This window comes from Bos mutus, chromosome 4 (genome assembly GCF_027580195.1).
Source record: "Bos mutus isolate GX-2022 chromosome 4, NWIPB_WYAK_1.1, whole genome shotgun sequence".
NCBI classification, from domain to species: domain Eukaryota; kingdom Metazoa; phylum Chordata; class Mammalia; order Artiodactyla; family Bovidae; genus Bos; species Bos mutus.
Genome location: NC_091620.1, coordinates 76,112,398 through 76,134,567, shown reverse-complemented (window position 1 = coordinate 76,134,567; position 22,170 = coordinate 76,112,398). Strand labels below are relative to the sequence as shown.

The window sequence follows — 22,170 nt, the reverse complement described above, 5'->3', positions numbered from 1 at the left end:
TCACTTAAGGGAATACATTTTATTAAGAATAGTTATTTTCAATTTAATTAAAGTGGTGAGTAGCAGACTCCCAAAAATACATGTCAAAATTTATTATCCTTGTGGGAGTTATAGAACAAAGGGAAAATGAATATTCAATATTACAATAAAATTACCTAGTATAATACAATTATATATTATTATTATAAAAGCAGAAACCAAAATAAGCTTCAGAAAGGAGAAAAATTAGTCAAATTGTATTAGCTGGAAAGAAAACCAAGAAACAGTAATTTTTCAATGTAGATACATGTAATTGGTGGGATGGGAGTAGTCAGTGAGAATTATTTTTCTTTTAACAAAAATCTATATGATTTGGCTTCCCTGATAGCTCAGGTGGTCAAGAATCCACCTGCAATGTGGGAGACCCCGGTTCAATTACTGGGTCAGGAAGGTCCCCTGGAGAAGGGAAAGGCTACCCACTCCAGTATTCTGGCCTGGAGAATTCCACGGACTGTATAGTCCATGGGGTCACAAAGAATCAGACACAACTGAGCTACTTTCACTTACTTTTTTCATATGACTTGGCAAAAACAAGTTAGAAACGCTTAAAGGCAATGAATGAATGAAATCCATTCCAGTTTTTTTCTACGTCTGTCTATCCTTTATTCTTATTGAATACCTAAAGAGTTCTCAGTATAATAATGATACTCTGTATATTTTATGGAAAAAAAACTTGGAACAGGTAGAAAACTCTCACAAAGGAATAAAATCTGAGAAGAGTTTGTAGTCACAGGAGCAATCTTTGTAGGAATAATGAAGGATTTCTTTGAAAAAGTCAGCAAAGAAATGAATTATCTGGATGAAATTATACCGAGAAAAGACATGCACTTAAGGGTAGAAGAATAGCAGGATTCAGCTAAAAGACAAATTACCAAATTATGAATTGTGAACAGTAACGATCCCAGCTTCCCCAGAAAGGTAATTCATTGGGGGGTGAATACAAAAATAAAACGGAAAGACTAGTGGTAAAGAGTGTTAAGCAGTGGGTCTGAAGATTGAGTAATTTGCAGTTAATAGAAGAGACTGTAGGATGAGAATGGAGTGTGAAGTGAATAATTCTAGTCTGGTCCAAGGTGGTGGTTAAGAGAGATAGACACCAGGTGGTAAGTGAGAGCAGCTGAAAAGGAAGATTCTTTAGCCACAGTGACTCAAAGAATGTGGGATCAGGGAAAAGAGGTATAAAAATATCTCCATTTTAAGCAGTGCTTTACACACAGTGCTCTATTTTATCCAAAATAATGAAGTACCCAAGAGATTGCCAATACTGTATTTTTATTTCCATGACTAAGAAAGAAACCAATTATCTTAGAACATTTTCTCATAGAGGCCAGCGGTTTAAACTTCCCGCTTCATCAGCCTCATTCACCTTCACTTTCACTTTGAAATCCCACAACTGGGAATCAGGACATTAGGAGACCAGCCCTGTTGGGGACACCAAGCTCATTAGTCACACCAAATTCGACCGACAGACCCAAAGGCAATAACCCTGAAACCGTCTGGCCTCAATAGGGCCTGAAGCGAATGGCCACATGGAAAACAGTTAACCTCACAGGCGATATGGCGATAAAAATGTGTGCTTGGCTCTCAAAAGAAATACATCATCATATTTTTTATGGAGAACTTTCCTTTGGTAAAATTAAAAGTATTTTCACAAGCATGATCTCATTCTCACAGTAGTCCTGTGAAAGAGGAAATGAAGGAGATATTTTAATTCTCATTTTATAAAAGAATAAATTGAGAGATGGAGCAAACAAGTGACTCTTTTGCAATTCTCCCGTTTAAGTAGGCCAACAGGGTTAGATCTGGAGCCAGTTTTCCTAATGATGTCCATGTCTGTGCTTGTAAGCCCAGTCTGTCTCAGGACTTAGCATGGCACCATCAGAAGGCACATACCAGGTGGCTCATATTTTTATTTCACAATATGTAAATGACATTCATACAGCATGATCTATAAATATTACCCAATCAGTTCTATTTGAGTAAGCAAAGGTTTGCTTACATCTCCATCAACAACAGCTTTGGCATGACACCATATCTAGGCATCCATTTACTTTTTTAAACGAGCAGTTAAGTAGTGTCAGGTTATTAGATGTGATAACTGACCACTGATCTTTTATATTTAGAAATCTTCTGGGTAGCTCCATAAAGATATTGTTGCAGGGTTTTGCTTGATGACTTGAAAAATTGCTCTTAGTGGAAAATATCCATAAATTTTAGAAGGCAGTCTCACTAAAAACCACAAGTAGTTCTCATTCTGTTTCTAAATAGCAAGATCACATTAAAACTCAAAAATAGATAACATTAATCACTATAATTCAAGTAACTGCTTTTAGACCTGGCAGGGAACCGTGAGAGCTTAGAATATTATCCTTAGTTCTTTTTTTCCTGTGACTTTCTGGCATAGTAGAGGGAAGAAGAAAGCAACGTGGAGGCTGGGGAGTTTAACTGTGATTAGAGTTACGGAGAGCCTTAGAGAACAGCATTTGTTACTCTCCTGCCTTTGCCTTGCCCACTTAAAATTCATATCCACCTTAATTATGACTGTAGTGGGAATATCTTGGTGGGACTGTCCTGATTTTATAAACAGATATAACCAAGGACAGATAATCATTCCTGAAACAGCAATTATCCTTTGCATAACAATTTACAGCTTACAAACACTTTCACCTGTATGATCTCATTTCTTATTTCCCGTAGCACACTAAGTTGCTATGATTATTGTTCCTCATTACTTCTGCAGAATCTGAGTCACAGAAGATTTAAGTTGGTTTTGAAAGTCACATAGCTAGTAAGTGATGAAGTGAAGAAGCAGTCCAAAGACTTTGGTTCTCTATTCTGTGTCATGTCTGCTTATACCATGTAGCCTCCCAAACCTACAAAAGATGTTGGGTCAAGAATGGTGGCGGGCAGAAAATGGTCAATGTGTTTGAAAACAGATGACTAACCTAATAGGAAAAATGGGGAAAGGAGAGGTACTAAAGAGAAAACCCAAATAGCCAATAAACATATGAAAAGACGCTCACTCTCACAAGCAATTTGGGAAATGCAAATTAAAACCATGATCACACCCATTAGATTATCGAAAATTAAAAATCTGAGAATGGCAAGCATTGTATCAGATGGGGAGCAATGAAAATTCTGATACACTACTGAGGGGAGTGTAAACCAGCTTGATCTATTTTGTCAGCCATTTCCCGTTGCTGACAAAGTTGAAGATGCATGTGGCCTATGCCCTCAATTCTACGCCAGGTAAATACCTGACAAAAACTCTCCCAATTGTGCACAAAGGCCATGAAAAGAGGTTCATAGCAGAGTTTTCTTTAATAACCAAAAATTCTCAAGGATCCAAGTGTCTATTACCATAAGAATGGATAGACATTAATAAATAATGATGTAGTCACCCAATAGATATTATATTAAAATGAGAATTGAGCTAGAGGTAAATATATCAAAAGAGATAGATATCAAAAATACATTTTGAGGAATATAATGTAGTATTAATATGTATAGCATTTTTAAAAGGTTTAAAATATGCAAAAACATACTTGGGTGAATATTTAGTTCAGTTCAGTTCAGTTGCTCAGTCATGTCCAACTCTTTGCAACCCCGTGGATTGCAGAACAGCACGCCAGGCCTCTCTGTCTATCACCAACTCCCGGAGTTCACCTAAACTCATGTCCACTGAGTCGATGATGCCATTCAGCCACACATCCTCTGCCATCCCCTTCTCCTCCCGCCTTCAATCTTTCCCAGCATCAGGGTCTTTTCCAGTGAGTAAGTTCTTTGCATCAGGTGGCCAAAGTATTGTAGTTGCAGCTTCAACATCCGTCCTTCCAATGAACATTCAGGACTGATCTCCTTTAGGATGGACTGGTTGGATCTCCTTGCAGTTCAAGGGACTCTCAAGAGTCTTCTTCAACACCACAGTTCAAAAGCATCAGTTCTCTGGCACTCAGCTTTCCTTATAGTCCAACTCTCACATCCATACATGACCACTGGAAAAACCATAGCTTTGACTAAATGCACCTTTGTTGACAAAGTAATCTCTCTGGCTTTTTAATATGCTGTCTAGGTTGATCATAACTTACCTTCCAAGGAGTAAGTGTCTTTTAATTTCATGGCTGCAATCATCATCTGCAGTGATTTTGGAGCCAAAAAAAATAAAGTCTGACACTGTTTCCCCATCTATTTGCCATGAAGGGATGGAACCAGAGGCCATGATCTTAGTTTTCTAAATGTAGAGTTTTAAGCCAACTTTTTCACTCTCCTCTTTCACTTTCATCAAGAGGCTCTTTAGTTCTTCCTCACTTTCTGCCATAAGGGTGGTTTCATCTGCATATAAGAGGTTATTGATATTTCTCCTAGCAATCTTGATTCCAGCTTGTGCTTCCTCCAGCCCAGCGTTTCTCATGATGTACTCTGCATATAAGTTAAATAAGCAGGGTGACTATATACAGCCTTGATGTACTCCTTTTCCTATTTGGAACCAATCTGTTGTTCCATGTCCAGTTCTAACTATTGCTTCCTGACCTGCATACAGGTCTCTCAAGAGGCAGGTCAGGTGGCTTGGTATTTCTCTTTCAGAATTTTCCACAGTTTGTGGTGATCCACACAGTCAAAGGCTTTGGCATAGTCAATAAAGCAGAAATAGATGCTTTTCTGGAACTCTTGCTTTTTCCATGATCCAGCAGATGTTGGCAATTTGATCTCTGGTTCCTCTGCCTTTTCTAAAACCAGCTTGAACATCTGGAAGTTCACGGTTCATGTATTGCTGAAGCCTGGCTTGGAGAATTTTGAGCATTACTTTACTAGCATGTGAGATGAGTGCAATTGTGCGGTAGTTTGAGCGTTCTTTGGCATTGCCTTTCTTTGGGGTTGGAATGAAAACTGACCTTTTCCAGTCCTGTGGACACTGCTGAGTTTTCCAAATTTGCTGGCATATTGAATGCAGCACTTTCTTCATAGCATCATCTTTCAGTATTTGAAATACCTCAACTGGAATTCCATCACCTCCACTAGCTTTGTTCGTAATGATGCTTTCTAAGGCCCACTTAACTTCACATTCTAGGATGTCTGGCTCTAGGTGAGTGATCACACCATCATGATCATCTTGGTCATGAAGATCTTTTTTGTATAGCTCTTCTGTGTATTCTTGCCACCTCTTCTTCTGCTTCTGTTAGGTCCATACCATTTCTGTTCTTTATTGAGCCCATCTTTGCACTGACCATTGAGGAAGGCTTTCTTATCTCTCCTTGCTATTCTTTGGAACTCTGCATTCAAATGGGTGTATCTTTCCTTTTCTCCTTTGTTTTTCACTTCTCTTCTTTTCACAGCTATTTATAAGGCCTCAGACAGCCATTTTGCTTTTTTTGCATTTCTTTTTGTTGAGGATGGCCTTGATCCCTGTCTCTTGTACAATGTCATGAACCTCCATCCATAGTTCATCAGGCACTCTGATCAGGCAGTGCCTGATCTAGTCCCTTAAATCTAGTCCCTTAAATCCATTTCCCACTTTCAATGTATAATCATAAGGGATTTGATTTAGGTCATACCTGAATGGTCTAGTGGTTTTCCCTACTTTCTTCAATTTCAGTCTGAATTTAGCAGTAGTGAGTTCATGATCTGAGCAACAGTCAACTCCCAGTCTTGTTTTTACTGACTGTATAGAGCTTCTCGATCATTGGCTGCAAAGAATATAATCAGTCTGATTTCGGTGTTGACCATCTGGTGAAGTCCATGTGTAAAGTCTTCTCTTGTGTTGTTGGAAGAGAGTGTTTGCTATGATCAGTGTGTTCTCTTGGCAAAACTCTATTAGACTTTACCCAGCTTTATTCTGTATTCCAAAGTGAAATTTGCCTGTTATTCCAGGTGTTTCTTGACTTCCTACATTTGCATTCCAGACCCCTATAATGAAAAGGGCATCCTTTTTGGGTGTTAGTTTAGAAGGTTCTGTAGGTCTTCATAGAACCGTTCGACTTCAGCTTCTTCAACATTACTGGTCAGAGCATAGACTTGGATTACCATGATATTGAATGGTTTGCCTTGGAAATAAGCAGAGATCATTCTGTCATTTTTGAGATTGCATCCAATACTGCATTTTGGACTCTTTTGTTGACTTTGATGGCTGCTCCATTTCTTCTAAGGGATTCCTGCCCACAGTAGTAGATATGATGGTCATCTGAGTTAAGTTCACCCATTCCAGTCCATTTTAGTTCACTGATTCCTAAAATGTCGGCATTCACTCTTACCATCTCCTGTTTGACCACTTCCAATTTACCTTGATTCATGGACCTAACATTCCAGGTTCCTATGCAGTATTGCTCTTTACAGCATTGGACCTTGCTTCCATCAACAGTCATATCCACAGCTGGGTGTTGTTTTTGCTTTGGCTTCATCTCTTCATTCTGTCTGGAGTTATTTCTCCACTGATCTCCAGTAGCATGTTGGGCACCTACCGACCTGGGGAGTTGATCTTTTTCCCTTTTCATACTGTTCATGGCGTTCTCAAGGCAAGAATCCTGACGTGGTTTGCCATTCCCTTCTCCAGTGAACATACTTTGTCAGAACTCTCCACCATGACCCATCTGTTTTGGGTGGCCCTACACAGCATGGCTTATAGTTTCTTTGACTTAGACCAGGCTGTGGTCCATGTGATTAGATTGGTTAGTTTTCTGTGGTTGCGGTTTCAGTCTGTCTGCTCTCTGATGCCCTCTCTCGGTGCCTAATATCTTACTGAGGTTTCTCTGACCTTGGACATGGGGTATCTCCTCATGCCCCTGCTCCTGACCTTGGACATGGTATATCTCCTCATGGTCCCCTACTCTAGAGATTAAACGTTATGTAGGGATATTGTTTATGAGTACCTAGATATATCATAAAAATATAAAGACATGTGAATAACAAACCTCAAATGCAGGACAGTGGTTACCTTTGTAAAGGACAGTAAGGAAAGACAAGTGGAAAAAGGTGCTACTGAGGAGGTCTTCAACTAATATGAGCAATGTTCTAATCATTTAGCTGGATGATAGTGCACAAGTATTTATATTCTTTCAACTTTCAGTGTGTAAATATATATAACAACTTTAAAAATAGAAGAGACAGGGAAGATGAAAAAAAAATCTGGTTTAAATACATCTCTGGGACTCTAGGATGACCCTAACCAGTTTAAAATGATGCCAAACCATCCTCAATGGCTCCAGTCTGTTGATAAGTCATAGTAGCAGAGAGTGAATGTCCATCTCAATTCAGTCCTAAGTCATGGCCCAGTGTCCCAGTCATCACATCAGCACCCTCTCTGATAGATGTAGCTGAAGAGTGAAGTTCTATCTGACCAGTCATATGGTCTGTGACATTTTCCAAAATCAGACCTAAACTGGATCACTGAAAATACTATTTTGTTTTGTTTGGTTGGTTTTCCTTTTCTGTCTCTGTATCTTTTAACACTTTCAAGCAGTTCTCTAGCATTTGGTAATTGTTAACTGAGTGTATATAGTTAAGGGCATTTTACTGACTGTTCTATTCATAGAATTACTTATTTTTAAAATGTGTTTTGGGCTTCCCTGGTGGTTCAAATGATAAAGAATTTGCCTACAATAAAGGAATCCCAGGTTCGATCCCTGGGTTAGAAAGATCCTCTGGAAAAGGAAATGGCAACCCACTCCCATGTTCTTGCCTGGAGATTCCCCATGGATAGAGGAGCCTGGCAGGATACAGTATATGGGGTCACAAAGAGTCTGACGTGACTGAGCAACTGACACACACACAATGTATTTAGTGGAGAAATCATTTTATATCAGACAACTGAGAGAAGCCAAAGAGTATTTAACTCTGAAAGTTCACCTCTGTTTTTTTTTTATTTTTGATATTTGCAGTTTTGATGGGCAATGATGTCTCAGAATGAAATTCCTAGCCATTTATACTACCCATTTCAGAATTATCCTGATAAACTGGTATCTGTTGAATTATTCACTTGACAATCTGTAAAAATATGTCTTTTCATATCTCACATACTCTTCAGCATCATCAGACATAGTCTCAGTTTGCAAGTTCATTTCTCAAATGTTATGCTTTTTAAGGATAAAAATACCAATCCATGGTAGAACAGTGCTCTAAAAATAAAATTATTATTTATATATGATTGAATTGTTTTTAACACTGTTTAAATTCAGGACAATTTTAATATCATAAAGTTAAGTTCTGACCAGTGGTCTTCAGTAACTCCATGATTAAATTCATTGGGGGAAATTCCTTGGCTGTCACATGATTAAGACTCCATATTTTCACTGCTGAGGGCCTGGGTTCAATACCTGGTCAGGGAACTAAGATGCCACAAGCTACATGGCACAGGCAAATAAAATATTAAAAATTCATTGGAAAAAAAATTCATTGGAATGAAAAGACAAATGCCTTTTTTAGAAAGATCTACAGAAATATCAAGTTGTCTGAGATCAGAGGTTGAATCTATGGCAGCTTCCTATTTGAGAATAGAGTCTGAAATCCTCTTCATCTTATTTTGAAAGAGAAAGTGAAAGTTGCTTAGTAGTGTCCTACTCTTTGCTACCCCATGATCTATACAGCCCATGGAATTGTCCAGGCCACAATACTGAAGTGGGTAGCTGTTCCCTTCTCCAGGGGATCATCCCAAACCAGGGACTGAACACAGGTCTCCCGCATTGCAGGAGGATTCTTTACCATCTGAGCCACCAGGAAAGGCCAAGAGTACTGGAGTAGGTAGCTGTTCCCTTCTCCAGCAGATCTTCCCAACCCAGGAATCGAACCAAGGTCTCCTGAATTGCAGGCAGATTCTTTACCAGCTGAGCTACCAGGGAAACCTCATCTTATTTTAGCAACAATAATATTAATAATGGTCCACACTTATCACACTCACTGTGTGTCAGGCATTGCACCAAGCCCTTTTTCTGCATCATCTCACTTCATCCTAACAACTTTACAACCGTGGCTCAAAGCAGGTAAGTCACCTGCCCAGCAGCACAGATCTGCTAAGTAGTAGAGCCAGGATATGGAGCCAGATCCCTGAACCCAAAATCTATATTCTAGACATCTACCTGTGTTCACATGGAACCTTTGCAATTGCAGTTTACTATAGATGAATAAAATAAATGGGAAAAAAAAAAAAGACCATTGACTCAGTAAAATGATGCTCAAAAGCCCAAATACTAGGCTTTGATTATCATCTGAAACTTGTTTCCACCACTTCTCAGTAACTTGAAAATTCTGTTAACTGAATTGCACTGAAAATGAAGATGAAAAAGAAACAAAGAATGTGTCCTTCTTCAAGGTACACATTCTTCTAAATGTTTCTGTAGCTTTATTCCTGTATATGAAGTTGTTTCTGAACTTCAGGAATAACCAACTAGCATTTTTTTCAGCATTTGATCACTATATTTGTTGGCAGACCTGTTGTAACCTTGAGTCACTTACAGGGAATTTAGATACTATTCTAATTGATTTTCTCACTGCTTACTGAGAAACAGAGCACCTCTTTCACTAGTCTCACAAATAATTCCATTTCTCTATGTCAATGTTAATTGAACTTACCTCATGTTGTCAATCTCTTTCTTTTTTTCCCTTGCAGGTGATGTCATTGTCTATATTAATGAAGTTTGTGTCCTTGGACACACTCATGCAGATGTAGTCAAACTTTTCCAGTCTGTTCCTATTGGTCAGAGTGTCAACTTGGTGTTGTGTCGTGGCTACCCTTTGCCCTTTGATCCTGAAGATCCTGCTAACAGCATGGTGCCACCCCTTGCAATAATGGAGAGGCCACCTCCAGTGATGGTCAACGGAAGACATAACTATGAAACATATTTGGAATACATTTCTCGGACCTCACAGTCAGTTCCGGATATAACAGATCGGCCACCTCATACTTTGCACTCAATGCCAGCTGATGGTCAGCTAGATGGCACGTATCCACCACCTGTCCATGACGACAATGTATCTATGGCTTCATCTGGGGCCACCCAAGCTGAACTTATGACCTTAACCATTGTGAAAGGTGCCCAGGGTTTTGGCTTCACCATTGCAGACAGTCCTACAGGACAGCGGGTGAAACAAATACTTGACATTCAGGGATGCCCTGGCCTGTGTGAAGGCGACCTCATTATTGAGATCAACCAGCAGAATGTACAGAACCTGAGCCATACGGAAGTAGTGGATATACTTAAGGACTGTCCCATTGGAAGCGAGACTTCTTTGATTATTCATCGAGGAGGTAAGATAAAGGCTGGCTTAGCAATGAGTATACAGGTGAAATTGTAGAACCTTTATAATAATATTGAGAAAATGGAAGTTTCTTTGGGGTTGAATGAAACCGTACTTTTTAATTTTAAGTTTTATTGAATATAGTTGATTTATAATGTATTGATTTCTGCTGTAAAGCAGTGATTCAGTTTTATATATATATATTCCTTTTCATGTTCCTTTCCATTATGCTTTATCACAGGATATTGAATATAGTTCCATGTGCTACACAGTAGGACCTCGTTATTTATCCTCTCTGTATATAATAGTTTGCATCTGCTAATCCCAAATCCCCAGTCCTTTCCTTCCCCACCCCTCTCCTTTGGCAACCACAAGCCTATGAAATCATACTTTAAAAGTTGAAGGTAAGAGTAATAGAGAAAAATATAAGTCCAGGAAGCTATGCTTTTGAATTTTGAGAACATTTTTCCTATTTTATATTAAACACAATAAAAATAGTGCTTTCAGTCTTACAAATATCCACTGCTATGGAGAATTCCCTAGCAGTCCACTGGTTAGAACTCCAAGCTTTCACTACCAAGGGTACAGATTCAGTCCCTGGTCCAGGAACTGAGATCCCACAAGCTGTAAGGTGAGGCCTATGTATCGGCCTATGTATTGTGTGTGTGTGTGTGTGTGTGTGTATGTAAATATATATATATATTGCTGTGAACTGAGAGGATAAAGATTGAGTCCCCAAGTGTGAATAGGTTATATTCCAAAACTTTATTAACATATCAGTTGTGGAGTTTCAGACTAGTTTCCATTGACTAAAGTAAGAAACTTGATTTTCCTGAAGGAAACAAGGCTCTGACTTGTCCATAGGCATGCCTGCTATCAGGTAGAAGCTGGTTGAACTCCTTCCAAGCTCAAGTACAGTGTTGATAATCCCCAAAAGGACCAATGGGAATAGTGTCCAACTAGAAAAATCTTTTCAGAGTGGTGAGTAGGGTTGCTCAGGACACTTCTCCCATTACTTACAGGAGCACTTCATCAATAATTACCTGTAGCACCTTCTGTGACCTGGGAAGAAAGTTATGGAGCAGGGCTGGGGCTGAAGTTCTGGGCTGGGTGTCCCAGGTGAAGTGTGGAACTGGAAGCAGCAAGAACTGTGGTAGGAGCTCCAAGCCCTGGAGTTTTCTTACCTTCCCCCTGCTCTGTGAGGAAGGGAATGGGGCTAAGCGGAGGCCACCTCCTTCATTTCTCTGCTACTCTGCTCTTGATTGTCAGTGAAACTAGGAAGAAAAAAGAGGGGAGGGTCAGAGATAGGGTACTTGAAAACAGAGTATAAATGAAGGGGTTCCGGCAAGTCCTAGTTTTCTACTTACCAATTTGAGGACTTAGGACCCTCAGTCCATGAGTCTGAGATGTCTCATCTGTTAATATTCTGATGATAACTGTTCTTAGTGAAATGGCCCGCAATAGGTGCTCATTAAATGTCTGTTGTCTGTAGATTACCACCAGAGCTACAGCAGGAATGGGTCAGAAGGGGCAGTACTGTGAGGAACTCTTGCGTGAAGAGCACACATGTGGCAAACATATGTGACTGTCTATTCAAAGCATTAAAAACAGCAGGAAAGCCCTGACAGTTTGAAATGCAAATGAAAGCAGTCAAAGCTGAAAGAAGCACCTTTTATGATGTTTTTTGCCCTTTCTGCAGGTGTTTCCACTTACAGAAGTATTTATGTTATTGATTTTTGTGTGAAAATGGGTATGAGGTACTAGGCACAGTATTTCACAAATAGGCATAGAACACAAAGTACTATGTTCCTGTCTTAAAAAAAGAAATTAATATGATAGCAGAAGTCTTAAATATGACCTTAAAGCATTATTACAAAATTGCACTTGAAACTTGATAATTCAATATTGACAGTGTATTTTGATTTTCTACTGCTTAAGATTAAAACAAATACCCTTAATTTAAAAGCCATAATTTCATAATGTCCAATCAAAATTAAATCTTTGAGACAGATTCTTGATATTAAATGGTATAGCTGAAAATCACTGCAGTATCCTCTGATGACTCATAGAAACAAGTCTGGACAAATTTTTGTGTGTAATATCTTTATAGAAGGCATGATATAGTAGAAAAAATTATTCTGAAATCATTTTTCATATATATATATATATATATATATATATATGCCCATATATATAATAAATATTTAGGCTTCCCAGCTGGCACTAGTGGTAAAGAAACTGCCTGCCAATGCAGGAAACATAAGCAAGGTGGCTTCAACCCTTGGGTTGGGAAGATCCCCTGGCGGAGGGCAAGGCAACCCCCTAAGTATTCTTGCCTGGAGAATCCCCATGGTCAGAGGAGCCTGGTGGACTACAGTCTATGGGGTTGCAAAGAGTTGGACACAACTTAAGCAGCTTAGCATGCACGCATGATATATACTCATATTAGTGCTATTTATACCTTTACTGAAAACATGTCTGTGTGCCAGCTGTCAGCAGACCACTCTATTCTTATTTGTTCTTTTCCTCTACTCTCCAGCATCTCCATTTAATCCTCATGTATTCAAAGTTTATTTTGTTTTTTTTTTCTTTTTTTTTAAATTGAGACATAGTTGATTTGCATTATTGTTTTAGTTTCAGATGTACAGTGTGTGGGGAGGGGTGTGGGGGATGGTGTGCAGTCAGTCAGTCGTGTCTGACTCTTTGCAACCCTTTGGACTGTAGCCCACCAGGCTCCTCTGTCCACGGGTTCTCCAGGCAAGAATACTGGAGCAGGTTGCCATGCCCTCCTCCAGGGGATCTTCCCAACCTGGGGAGACTGAACCTGTGTCTCGTGTGTCTCCTGTATTGCAGGTGGATTCTTTACTCACTGAGCAGTACAGTATAGTGATTGAGTATTTTTGCAGATTAATATAGAAATCGAGTTTTCAAAGTTTTGTTTGTGTTTGGAATGAGGAATTTGTTTTTATTTTGTGGCTAGTGTAGAATTGCAGAATGTAGTACCCTGTGATGTTTAAAGTACTTCTGGTCAAAAAACCTCTCATGTTTGCCTCAGATTCCCACTATCTGAACTCAGTTCTCTGGAATTAATAGGAACTAACATGTTTTATGATGAAAATCACTGTGTCTTACCATAGGCTACTCATAGGTGCTTATCACTCAGATAAGCATAAATTTTCAAGAGCAAATTCATGTACCTAGGTCTTTGTATCCAGAGAAGGCAGTGGCACCCCACTCCAGTACTCTTGCCTGGAAAATCCCATGGATGGAGGAGCCTAGTAGGCTGCAGTCTATGGGGTCGCTAAGAGTCAGACACAACTGAGCGACTTCACTTTGACTTTTCGCTTTCATGCATTGGAGAAGGAAATGGCAATCCACTCCAGTGTTCTTGCCTGGAGAATCCCAGGGACGGGGGAGCCTGGTGGGCTGCCGTCTCTGGGGTCGCACAGAATCGGACACGACTGAAGTGACTTAGTAGTAGTAGGTCTTTGTATCAGGATCGTCAACTGTTTTAAATTATTTATAGGATTTTTTTTTATTTTTAAAGTGGTTATGTGGTTTAATTTTCTCAAACAGTGTCCGAAGGTATATAATGAAAAGTAATTCTCTTTTCCCGGGATTTTAGTCCTCTTCCTAGAGGTAACCATATTGTTTATATATACACACTTCCAAAAATTTTGTGGTCTTAACTAGCATGTATGTTAATATATGTACTGTGTTTAATATAAATGGAATGATATTATACATACACATGTCTGGCTCTGAATAGCTTGATTATTAAGGTGTATTTTATTTTTTAACAAACATCATTGGGGTATTATTTATATACCATAGAATTCACCAATTATTTGTGTGCTCGGTGGCTCAGTCAACTCTCAGTTGTGAGTGGTCTAAGTGGTCTCAGTCCAACTCTGAGACCCATGAATTGGAGTTCACCAGGCTCCTCTGTCCGTGGAATTTCCCAGCCAAGAATACCAGAGTGGGTTGCCATTCCCTACTCCAGGGGATTTTCCAAGTCCAGGAATTGAGCCCATGTCTGTTGCATCTCCTGCTTTGGCAAGTGGATTCTTTGCCACTACACCACTAGGAAGCCTCAATTATTAATATAAGTATATATTTCGATAGGTTTTGCTATAGTGATTTAGCTGTGCAGCAATCACCATAATTCTTAGAACATCCATCATCCCAATTCCCTCAGCCCCTAGATAATCACTAATATGCTTTCTGGATAGTTTTGCTTTTCTAGACATTTTTGTGTGTGGAATCTTACAGACTAGTTTTTATTTAACATAACGCTGTTGCGATCTACCCATGCAGGGAAAAGAATGAATAGCTTGTTTCTTCTTATTCCTGAGTAGTATTACATTGTATGGGTATACATTTTTTAAAAATCTGTTCACCAGTGGAAGGACATTTGAGTTATTTTCAAGTTTGACATTTATAAATAATACTGTTGTGAACATTTACATATAAGTATTTGTGAGTGCATATATTTTCTCTTTTATTGAGTGAATACCTAGGGTCTGTTGGGTTACATGATAAGTATATATTTAAAGTATTCAGAAATAGCCAGAGTGTTCTCCAGAATGGCTATACCATTTTACATTCCCACTACCGATGTGTAAGGTTTTCAGTTTCTGCCCATTGTTGCCCATGTTTGGTACAGTTAGTCGTTTTGATTATAGCCTTCTTTAGGTATAATGATGCCTTTTCTGATTTTAATTTACATTTCTCTAATTTTTTCATATATTTACCATGGTATGTTTTCATGTGTTTATTAACATTAATTATCTTCTTTGGTGACATGCCTACTCAACATTTTGCTCATTTGTATATTTACTAAGCTGTTTGTCTTCATATTAAGTTGTAAAAGTCCTTTTTACACTCTGATTACGCATCTTTTCGAAGATAAATGATTTGCAGATATTTTCTCCTAGGCTGTGGCTTGTCTCTTCGTTTTCTTAATGCTTCCTTTTGAAGCACAAAAGTTTTCTTGATAAAATCCAATTTATCATTATTTTCTTCTATGAATCTTTCTTTTGTGTTAGATCTAAGAAATCTTTGTATAATCCAAGATCACAAAGTTTTCCCTGCTTTCTTCTAGAACTTTTGTAGTTTTAACTCTTACATTTAAACCTGTAAAGCATTTCAAGACCATTGTTGAGCATAGAATAAGGGAATGTCTAAGTGCGTTTTTCTGTCTACAGATTTCCAATTGTTCTAGCACTATTTGTTTAAATAAAAAACAAAAACAAAAAATCTGTCCTTTCCCCTTGGATTTCCTTGGCACTTCTGTCAAAAATGAATTGGCAAAAAAAAAAAAAATGAATTGGCATAAATGTGGTTTATTGCTAGACTCTATTCTAATTCATTGACCTATATGTCTATCCCCATGGTCATACCACACTTCTAGACTAGCTTTATATATAGTCTTAAAATCAAGCAGCATGAGTCCTCCAACTTTTGCCTCCTTTTTCAAAATTATTTTGGTTATTCTAGACCCTTTGCATTTCCATATAAATTTTAGTGTCAACGTTTTAAATTTTTTTTTAATAAAAGGCCTGCTGAGATTCTGATGTTGCACTGAATCTATAGAATAGTTTTTGAAGAATTGCCAGTGAATCTCTCCATTCATAAATGTGGTATATCTCTTCATTTATTTGAATCTCCTTTAATTTCTCTTACAATGGTTTGTAGTCCTTAATGTACATATCTTACTTCTTTTGTTAAACTTATTCCTACCTATTTTATTCTTCTTAAAATTAATGTGAATGGAATTGTTTTCTCAGTGTCATTTTCAGATTGTTTATTGCTAATATATAGAAATATATATATCTGTTTTGATCTTGGACACTGTAACCCTATTACACTCACTTTAGTTCTGGGCTTTTTTTTTTTTTGTAGATTCCATCAAATTTTCTGTATAGTTATTATGTCATCTAGTAGTAAATCTTTATTTTCTTCTTTACAATTTTATGTCTTCGATTTTTTTTCTCTGTGACTTGCTACACTAGCTAGAACTTCCAGTATGATGTTGAATAGAAATAATTATGAGAGAATATCCTTACCTCAATTAAAAAAAAAAAAGCAGGGGAGGGGTGGCTTCCCAGGTAGCTCAAATGATAAAGACTTTGCTTGCAATGCGGGAGACCCAAGTTCGATTCCTGGGTCTGAAAGATCCTCTGGAGAAGGGCATGGCAACCCACTCTAGTATTCTTGCCTGGAGAATTCCATGGACAGAGGAGCCTGGTGGGCTACAGTCTATGGGGTTGCAAAGAGTTGGACACAACTGAGCAACTAACCCATACACACATCCTTATCTCACTGCTGATTTTAGTGATAAGGCATTTGCTTTTCATCATTATTTTTTTTTTTAATGTAGTTTTTATATTTTGTGTGGTCAGGGCACTCAAGAGGACTATTCTCTTATCTGTCTATCCTTCACCCGACCAGTGCCTGCTTCACCTAAACCCTATATACATGACTGATCTTCCTCTGTACTTGCCCGAGGCCCCAGCTGGTGATTGTTCTTATCAAAGGGGTGGTGAGGGTCATGCCTCTCTACTGGTTTCCCTGGTAACTAGTGAGTCCACTCCTGTAAATGATAACCTCATCTCCTCCCTGCTCCTGCAAGAATAACTGCCACTGTGTCCTGCCTGCCATCAACCATACACACTGGGATATCTCTCTGAGTGAAAGTCACTCAAATGTGTCCAACTCTTTGCAACCCCATGGACCAAACAGTCCATGCAAGTCTCCAGGTCAGAATACTGGATTGGATAGCCATTCCCTTCTCCAGGGGATCTTCCCAACCCAGGAATCAAACCCAGCTCTCCTGCATTGCAGGCAATTCTTTACAATCTGAGCCACCAGGGAGCCCTAAATAACTCTCTAGAATCTTGCTTTAGACATGTAAACTCCGCCATCCATTAAACCACTGATGTCTCTGTTGCTGACTCCTGTTTGTTTCCTAGGTCTTACAGCTGGGTAAGCAATGGACTTGTAGGCCTATGGGGTACATCTCGGCATATGCCCTTTATCAGGTTGAGAAAATTCCAGTCTTCTATTCATAAATTATTGAGACTCTTAATAATCAACGTCTTGACTTTCACCAAATACTTTTCCCACAACTATTGAGATGATCATGTAGTATTGTTCTTCATTAATAAAGTGCTATACATTATATGATTATTTTGATATTAAACTAATTTATCATACCTGAGATAACCCCATTTGATTATGGTACATAATTCTTTTTGTATGTTGCTATATTGTGTTTGCTTAAGAATCTTTGAACCTATGGATAGGAGATTTTCTGTAATTTTCTTTTGTCTGCTTTTTTTTTTTTTTTTTCGGGATAACATTGGACTTTCCCTCTGTTCTCTGAGTTTGTGTAGTATTAATATTATTTCCCCCTTAAAAGTTTGGATAGAATTCACCAGTGAAGATATCTAGTCTGGGTTTTTACCCAGAAGATTTTGTAATTACTAATTAAATGTATTTTATCAATTTAGGTCTATTCTAATTTTTGGATTCATTGTTTTTCTATTTTCTAGCTTAATTATTTCCACTCTGATCTTTAACTTTTTCTCTTCTACTTATTTTTTCTTTGATTTACTTTACCTTTTCTGTCACCCTGAAGTAAAAGCTTAATGACTCTCTTCTCCCTAATAAAATTATTTAAAGCTATAAATTTCACTGGAAGCACTTCATTAGCTGAATTCCATAAATTTTTATATTTTGTGTTTTCTTTATTCAGCTCAAGATATCTTCTTATTTCCTTTGTAATTTATTTTATAAACCATAGGTTACTTAGAAACATGTTGTTTATTTTTTAAACATTTAGGATCTCCCAGCTTTCTGTTGATTCTAATGATTTATACTTGGAGGATAATATATTTTATAGGATTTCATTCATTTTAAATGTATTGAGACTTGGATTATGGACTAGTGTCTTGCTTTGTTTAACTTAACAATTTATCTTAGAGGGCTTTATATATTCAGAAATACACCTCATTATTTTTAATAGCTATTTAATCACCACTAATGGATATTACAGTTGCTTTCCATTTTTATCTGTTATTAAAAAGTGATGTATCTTTGCACATCTATCTCTACACAAAAGAGTAAATCTGTCTTATAGATTCATCCCTTCTTTCAACAAATATTTCTTGAGTGCCCACTATGTACTAGGCATTTTGGGGGGACTGGAGGTAGAGCAGTATACAAAGTCACATCCTTTTTCCCATGCAGTTGGCATTCCTTTGGAAGGTGACAGATATAAATAAATAAATAGATATGTGTCCACATAAATCTGTCCTTTATTTGTCACATATCTCCTTACCCCATGGAGTTTTACTCTTGAATATTAATTTCATAATCAGTTATTTACCCCAAGTTATCTTCATGTTTCTTATATTTATTTCAGTTCATCTCATAGGATATGGGCCCACATAATCATACTACCTACAAATAACAGTCACTGTGCCTCCTCCTTTCCTATTTGCATGCCTCTACTTTGTCTTATTTAATACATCTGTTATTTCTTGAACATTGTTAGTTAACGAAGATGATTATAGAAATTCTTATCCCTGGCTTATATGAAAACTGTCTCATTTTACACAGACGCAATATTGACTTTATTTATCATATTAAGGAAGTACCCTTCAATTCTGATTTCATTAAAAATCTTTATCAAAATTGGATAATGAATGTTATCAAAAACCCAAAAGGCATCTATGGGTATAATCATTATGTTCTCCTTTGAATTATCATTGTGAATAAATTGCATTAAGAAATTTATTAGTATTGAACTATCCTTTCATTCCTAGAATAAAATGTATTATGTATATAATACATCCCTAAATTCTATTTGTTTATATGTAATTTTGCATCAACATTAGTAAATGACATCTGTCACAAGTTTGGGAGATGGGGCATTGTTTTGGTTTGTTCAAAGTTATACTGGTGTCATAAAAGCAGTCAATAATTTTCCTTCTCTCTCTGCTCTAAATTGAAGTTTTCTATTTCTCGAGGCAATAATATAATACACCTTAGAAATTATCTAGTTCTAGTGAGTTGCATTTTGGTTTTGGCTTGGTTTGGTTTTGTAAGGAGAGGGATACCCTTTTACAACTTTCTCAATTTCTTCCATGGTAATTAATCTTCTTACAGTTTCTGTCTTGGCTGGACTTGGTTTTTATAATATATATTATAGCCTACAAAATTGTTTCTTTTATTCATGTTTTCAAATTCATTTAAGTAGAATTGAATCAAGTATCTTCTATTTTTTTTCTTCCATTTTCCCCTTGACCTAAAACTATTTCTATTTTTCTCATGTCTTATAGGTGCTATTATCTTGATTATAGACTGGCTAATAGTTTTTCTGTTTCAGTGGCTCAAGAAACATATTAGTTTATTTATAAATAATTTGTTGGCTGATGCTCAGCCTAGTATGGTAGGGTATTGTTATGTATTCTACCCAAGGAGGTTGTTATGTGATGTCTGGGAAGCAACTCCAGAATGATTACTAATTCCTCGTCATATATTTTACTCTTATTTATATTAAAATGCAACAAAGTTCCCTACCTAATTTGTGAGCCTCCCATAAACTGTAGCTGATTAATATTTGAAATTTTTTCTTTTTTCTAGAAAACATGATACCAGAAGTTTTCACTGTATCAGAATATTCCCTTGTCATGCCAACAATATGATAATAAATAGTATCAGTAACGCACATATTCCCATTGCTTTACATTCAAATAGAATTCAGAGTACTTGAGAGGCAGCATAGATTATACCAAAACTTTGAGGGCAAAGCATAAAAATCATGAACACAGAATCATATCTATATAGAGAACTCCTGCTTTGAAATTTCAAAAAGCATGCTATCAAGAACATTGTAATAAAAAGTTTTAAATTGCACAGAGAAAATGTTAAAAATAAAGCTATAAGAAGTATTGATATTTTTAACAATACTAACATTTTTATCTAAAACAAATGTGTTTGTCTAAAAATAGTTTCAAATTCACATGAAAATTCCAAGTATAGTACACAGAACATCATATACCACTCACCCACATTGCTGTTAACATTTTGCCCAGTTCCCTGAGTGTGGGTGTGTGTATGTTTGCTTGTGCGTTGGTGAATGTGTTTCTGAACCATTTAAGACTAAGTTGTAAACATCATGCCCCATGACCCCAGATATTTTAGTGCTTATTTCATGTCACTAGTTTTTGGAGAAATGTATTAACAGCTAGTTAGTTAAAGTTATAAAAGATACTTTTAAAAAGACACTTAGAAGTTTAAAACTATCAGTACTACCACAGCAATGAAAGACTTAAGAGGTCATCAAAAGATGTTTTTGAAAGGTTGTTGTTGAATCACGCGAATACACCGGGATTCTTGGCCCCCGGAGGAGAAGAATTCAATCCGGGGCCAGAGACGAGGCTTGATCGCTCAGAGCTTTTGTGTAGTAAAGTTTTATTAAAGTATAAAGGAGATAGAGAAAGCTTCTGACATAGGCATCAGAAGGGGGCAGAAAGAGTACCCCCCTGCTAGTCTTTAGCTGGATGTTATATAGTCACTAGCAGTCTGTTAATGAAAGAAAGGAAATGTCTTAAAATTCAGATGGGCCATAAAATGATTAACTTGAATCTTGAAGAAGGGCAGACCACCATACAAATAGTTTCATTTACATAGATTAGGAGAACAATATCCATACTTTTTTGTCAAGTAGGTTCTGGGCCAAGAGGCGGAACCGACTTGGAGACAGAGTTTGGGGTAAAGGCATAGTACATTAGCATAGCTTAAGACAAACATTTTCGTAAGAAAACGGCATTGGTTATCTCTAGACTCGAGAATAGCTAACTTCAGGCGAAACCGGGTGTCATTATGGCAACACAGTATTTTAAGAGAAACCTCCCTTTAAATTTGTATAGAGAAGGAAAAAATATTGCTAGTTTGTTTCCTCCTGCCGCTTAAGAGAGATAAAAATGTCTGACACTTGCAGGCTATTTCCTCTATTTGGAGACCCCTGGCCTTCCTGCCTGTTACCCTTTCATTTTGACTAAAATAAGAGAAAGTCAGTACTCACCAGTAATAAGGATCTGTCACTGGAATATTTCTGAGAGAGAGAAGCACTCATTATTTGAAAAGAGTGCTTGGAGAAGGAAATGGCAGCCCACTCCAGGATTCTTGCCTGGAGAATCTCAGGGACGGGGGAGCCTGGTGGGCTGCCGTCTATGGGGTCACACAGGGTCGGACACAACTGAAGCGACTTAGCAGCAGCAGCAGCAGCTCTTCAGAGATTAGGTGAAAAAGTGGATATCACACACTTAATATTATGTAATCTACCATTCCACTTGATGTCAGCAGAAAACAATAAACATGACCAAACAAACAAGAAACAAATCCACATCATGAGGTGTGAATGACCATGGCTTACTGGCTGCTGAGTTAACAAATATGCCCTGGGCCTCAGAAGCTCGATAAAAGTCTGTTTCTCACTTATATGATTTCCAACACTACACATTCCTGAATCACAGGTTTTCTAGGCCACTATCCTCCATACAGTGGCTCAGGGAACCAGGCTTCTTCTCCCCTGTTCATGCTTTAAGGCCTTGAAGCCCCCCACCCCGACCCCCCGGGTCCTCTCTAACCCACTGGCAGATAAAGCACAAACGAAAAGAACAGAGGATCATGCAGGGGGCTGTGGGCCCAGCTGCATAATGTGTGTGCATCACTTTCTCCTACAGTTAGTTGACCAGAGCTCAGTTTTGGCCCCATTAACCATCAGAAGCTGGGACATTCTGTGTTCCTGTGTGCCCAGGAATAAAGGTCACACACATGGTAGATACTCTGCCCTTGATATTTCAAATATGCTGCCTGCACCTTGACCTGCACATC

The 22,170-nt window shown here is 37.8% G+C and overlaps 1 protein-coding gene across 7 annotated transcripts in view; it reads left to right on the top strand.

Annotated features, from left to right (window-relative positions):
• The window catches only part of MAGI2 (membrane associated guanylate kinase, WW and PDZ domain containing 2), a 1,472,905-nt gene that overhangs the window by 1,200,520 nt on the left and 250,215 nt on the right, over positions 1-22,170 (top strand). For all 7 annotated transcript variants that reach the window (XM_070369681.1, XM_070369676.1, XM_070369674.1 and 4 more), the window contains one exon: positions 9,635-10,273. In XM_070369681.1, coding sequence (XP_070225782.1) covers positions 9,635-10,273 — 639 coding nt within the window. The remainder of the gene's footprint in view (positions 1-9,634; positions 10,274-22,170) is intronic.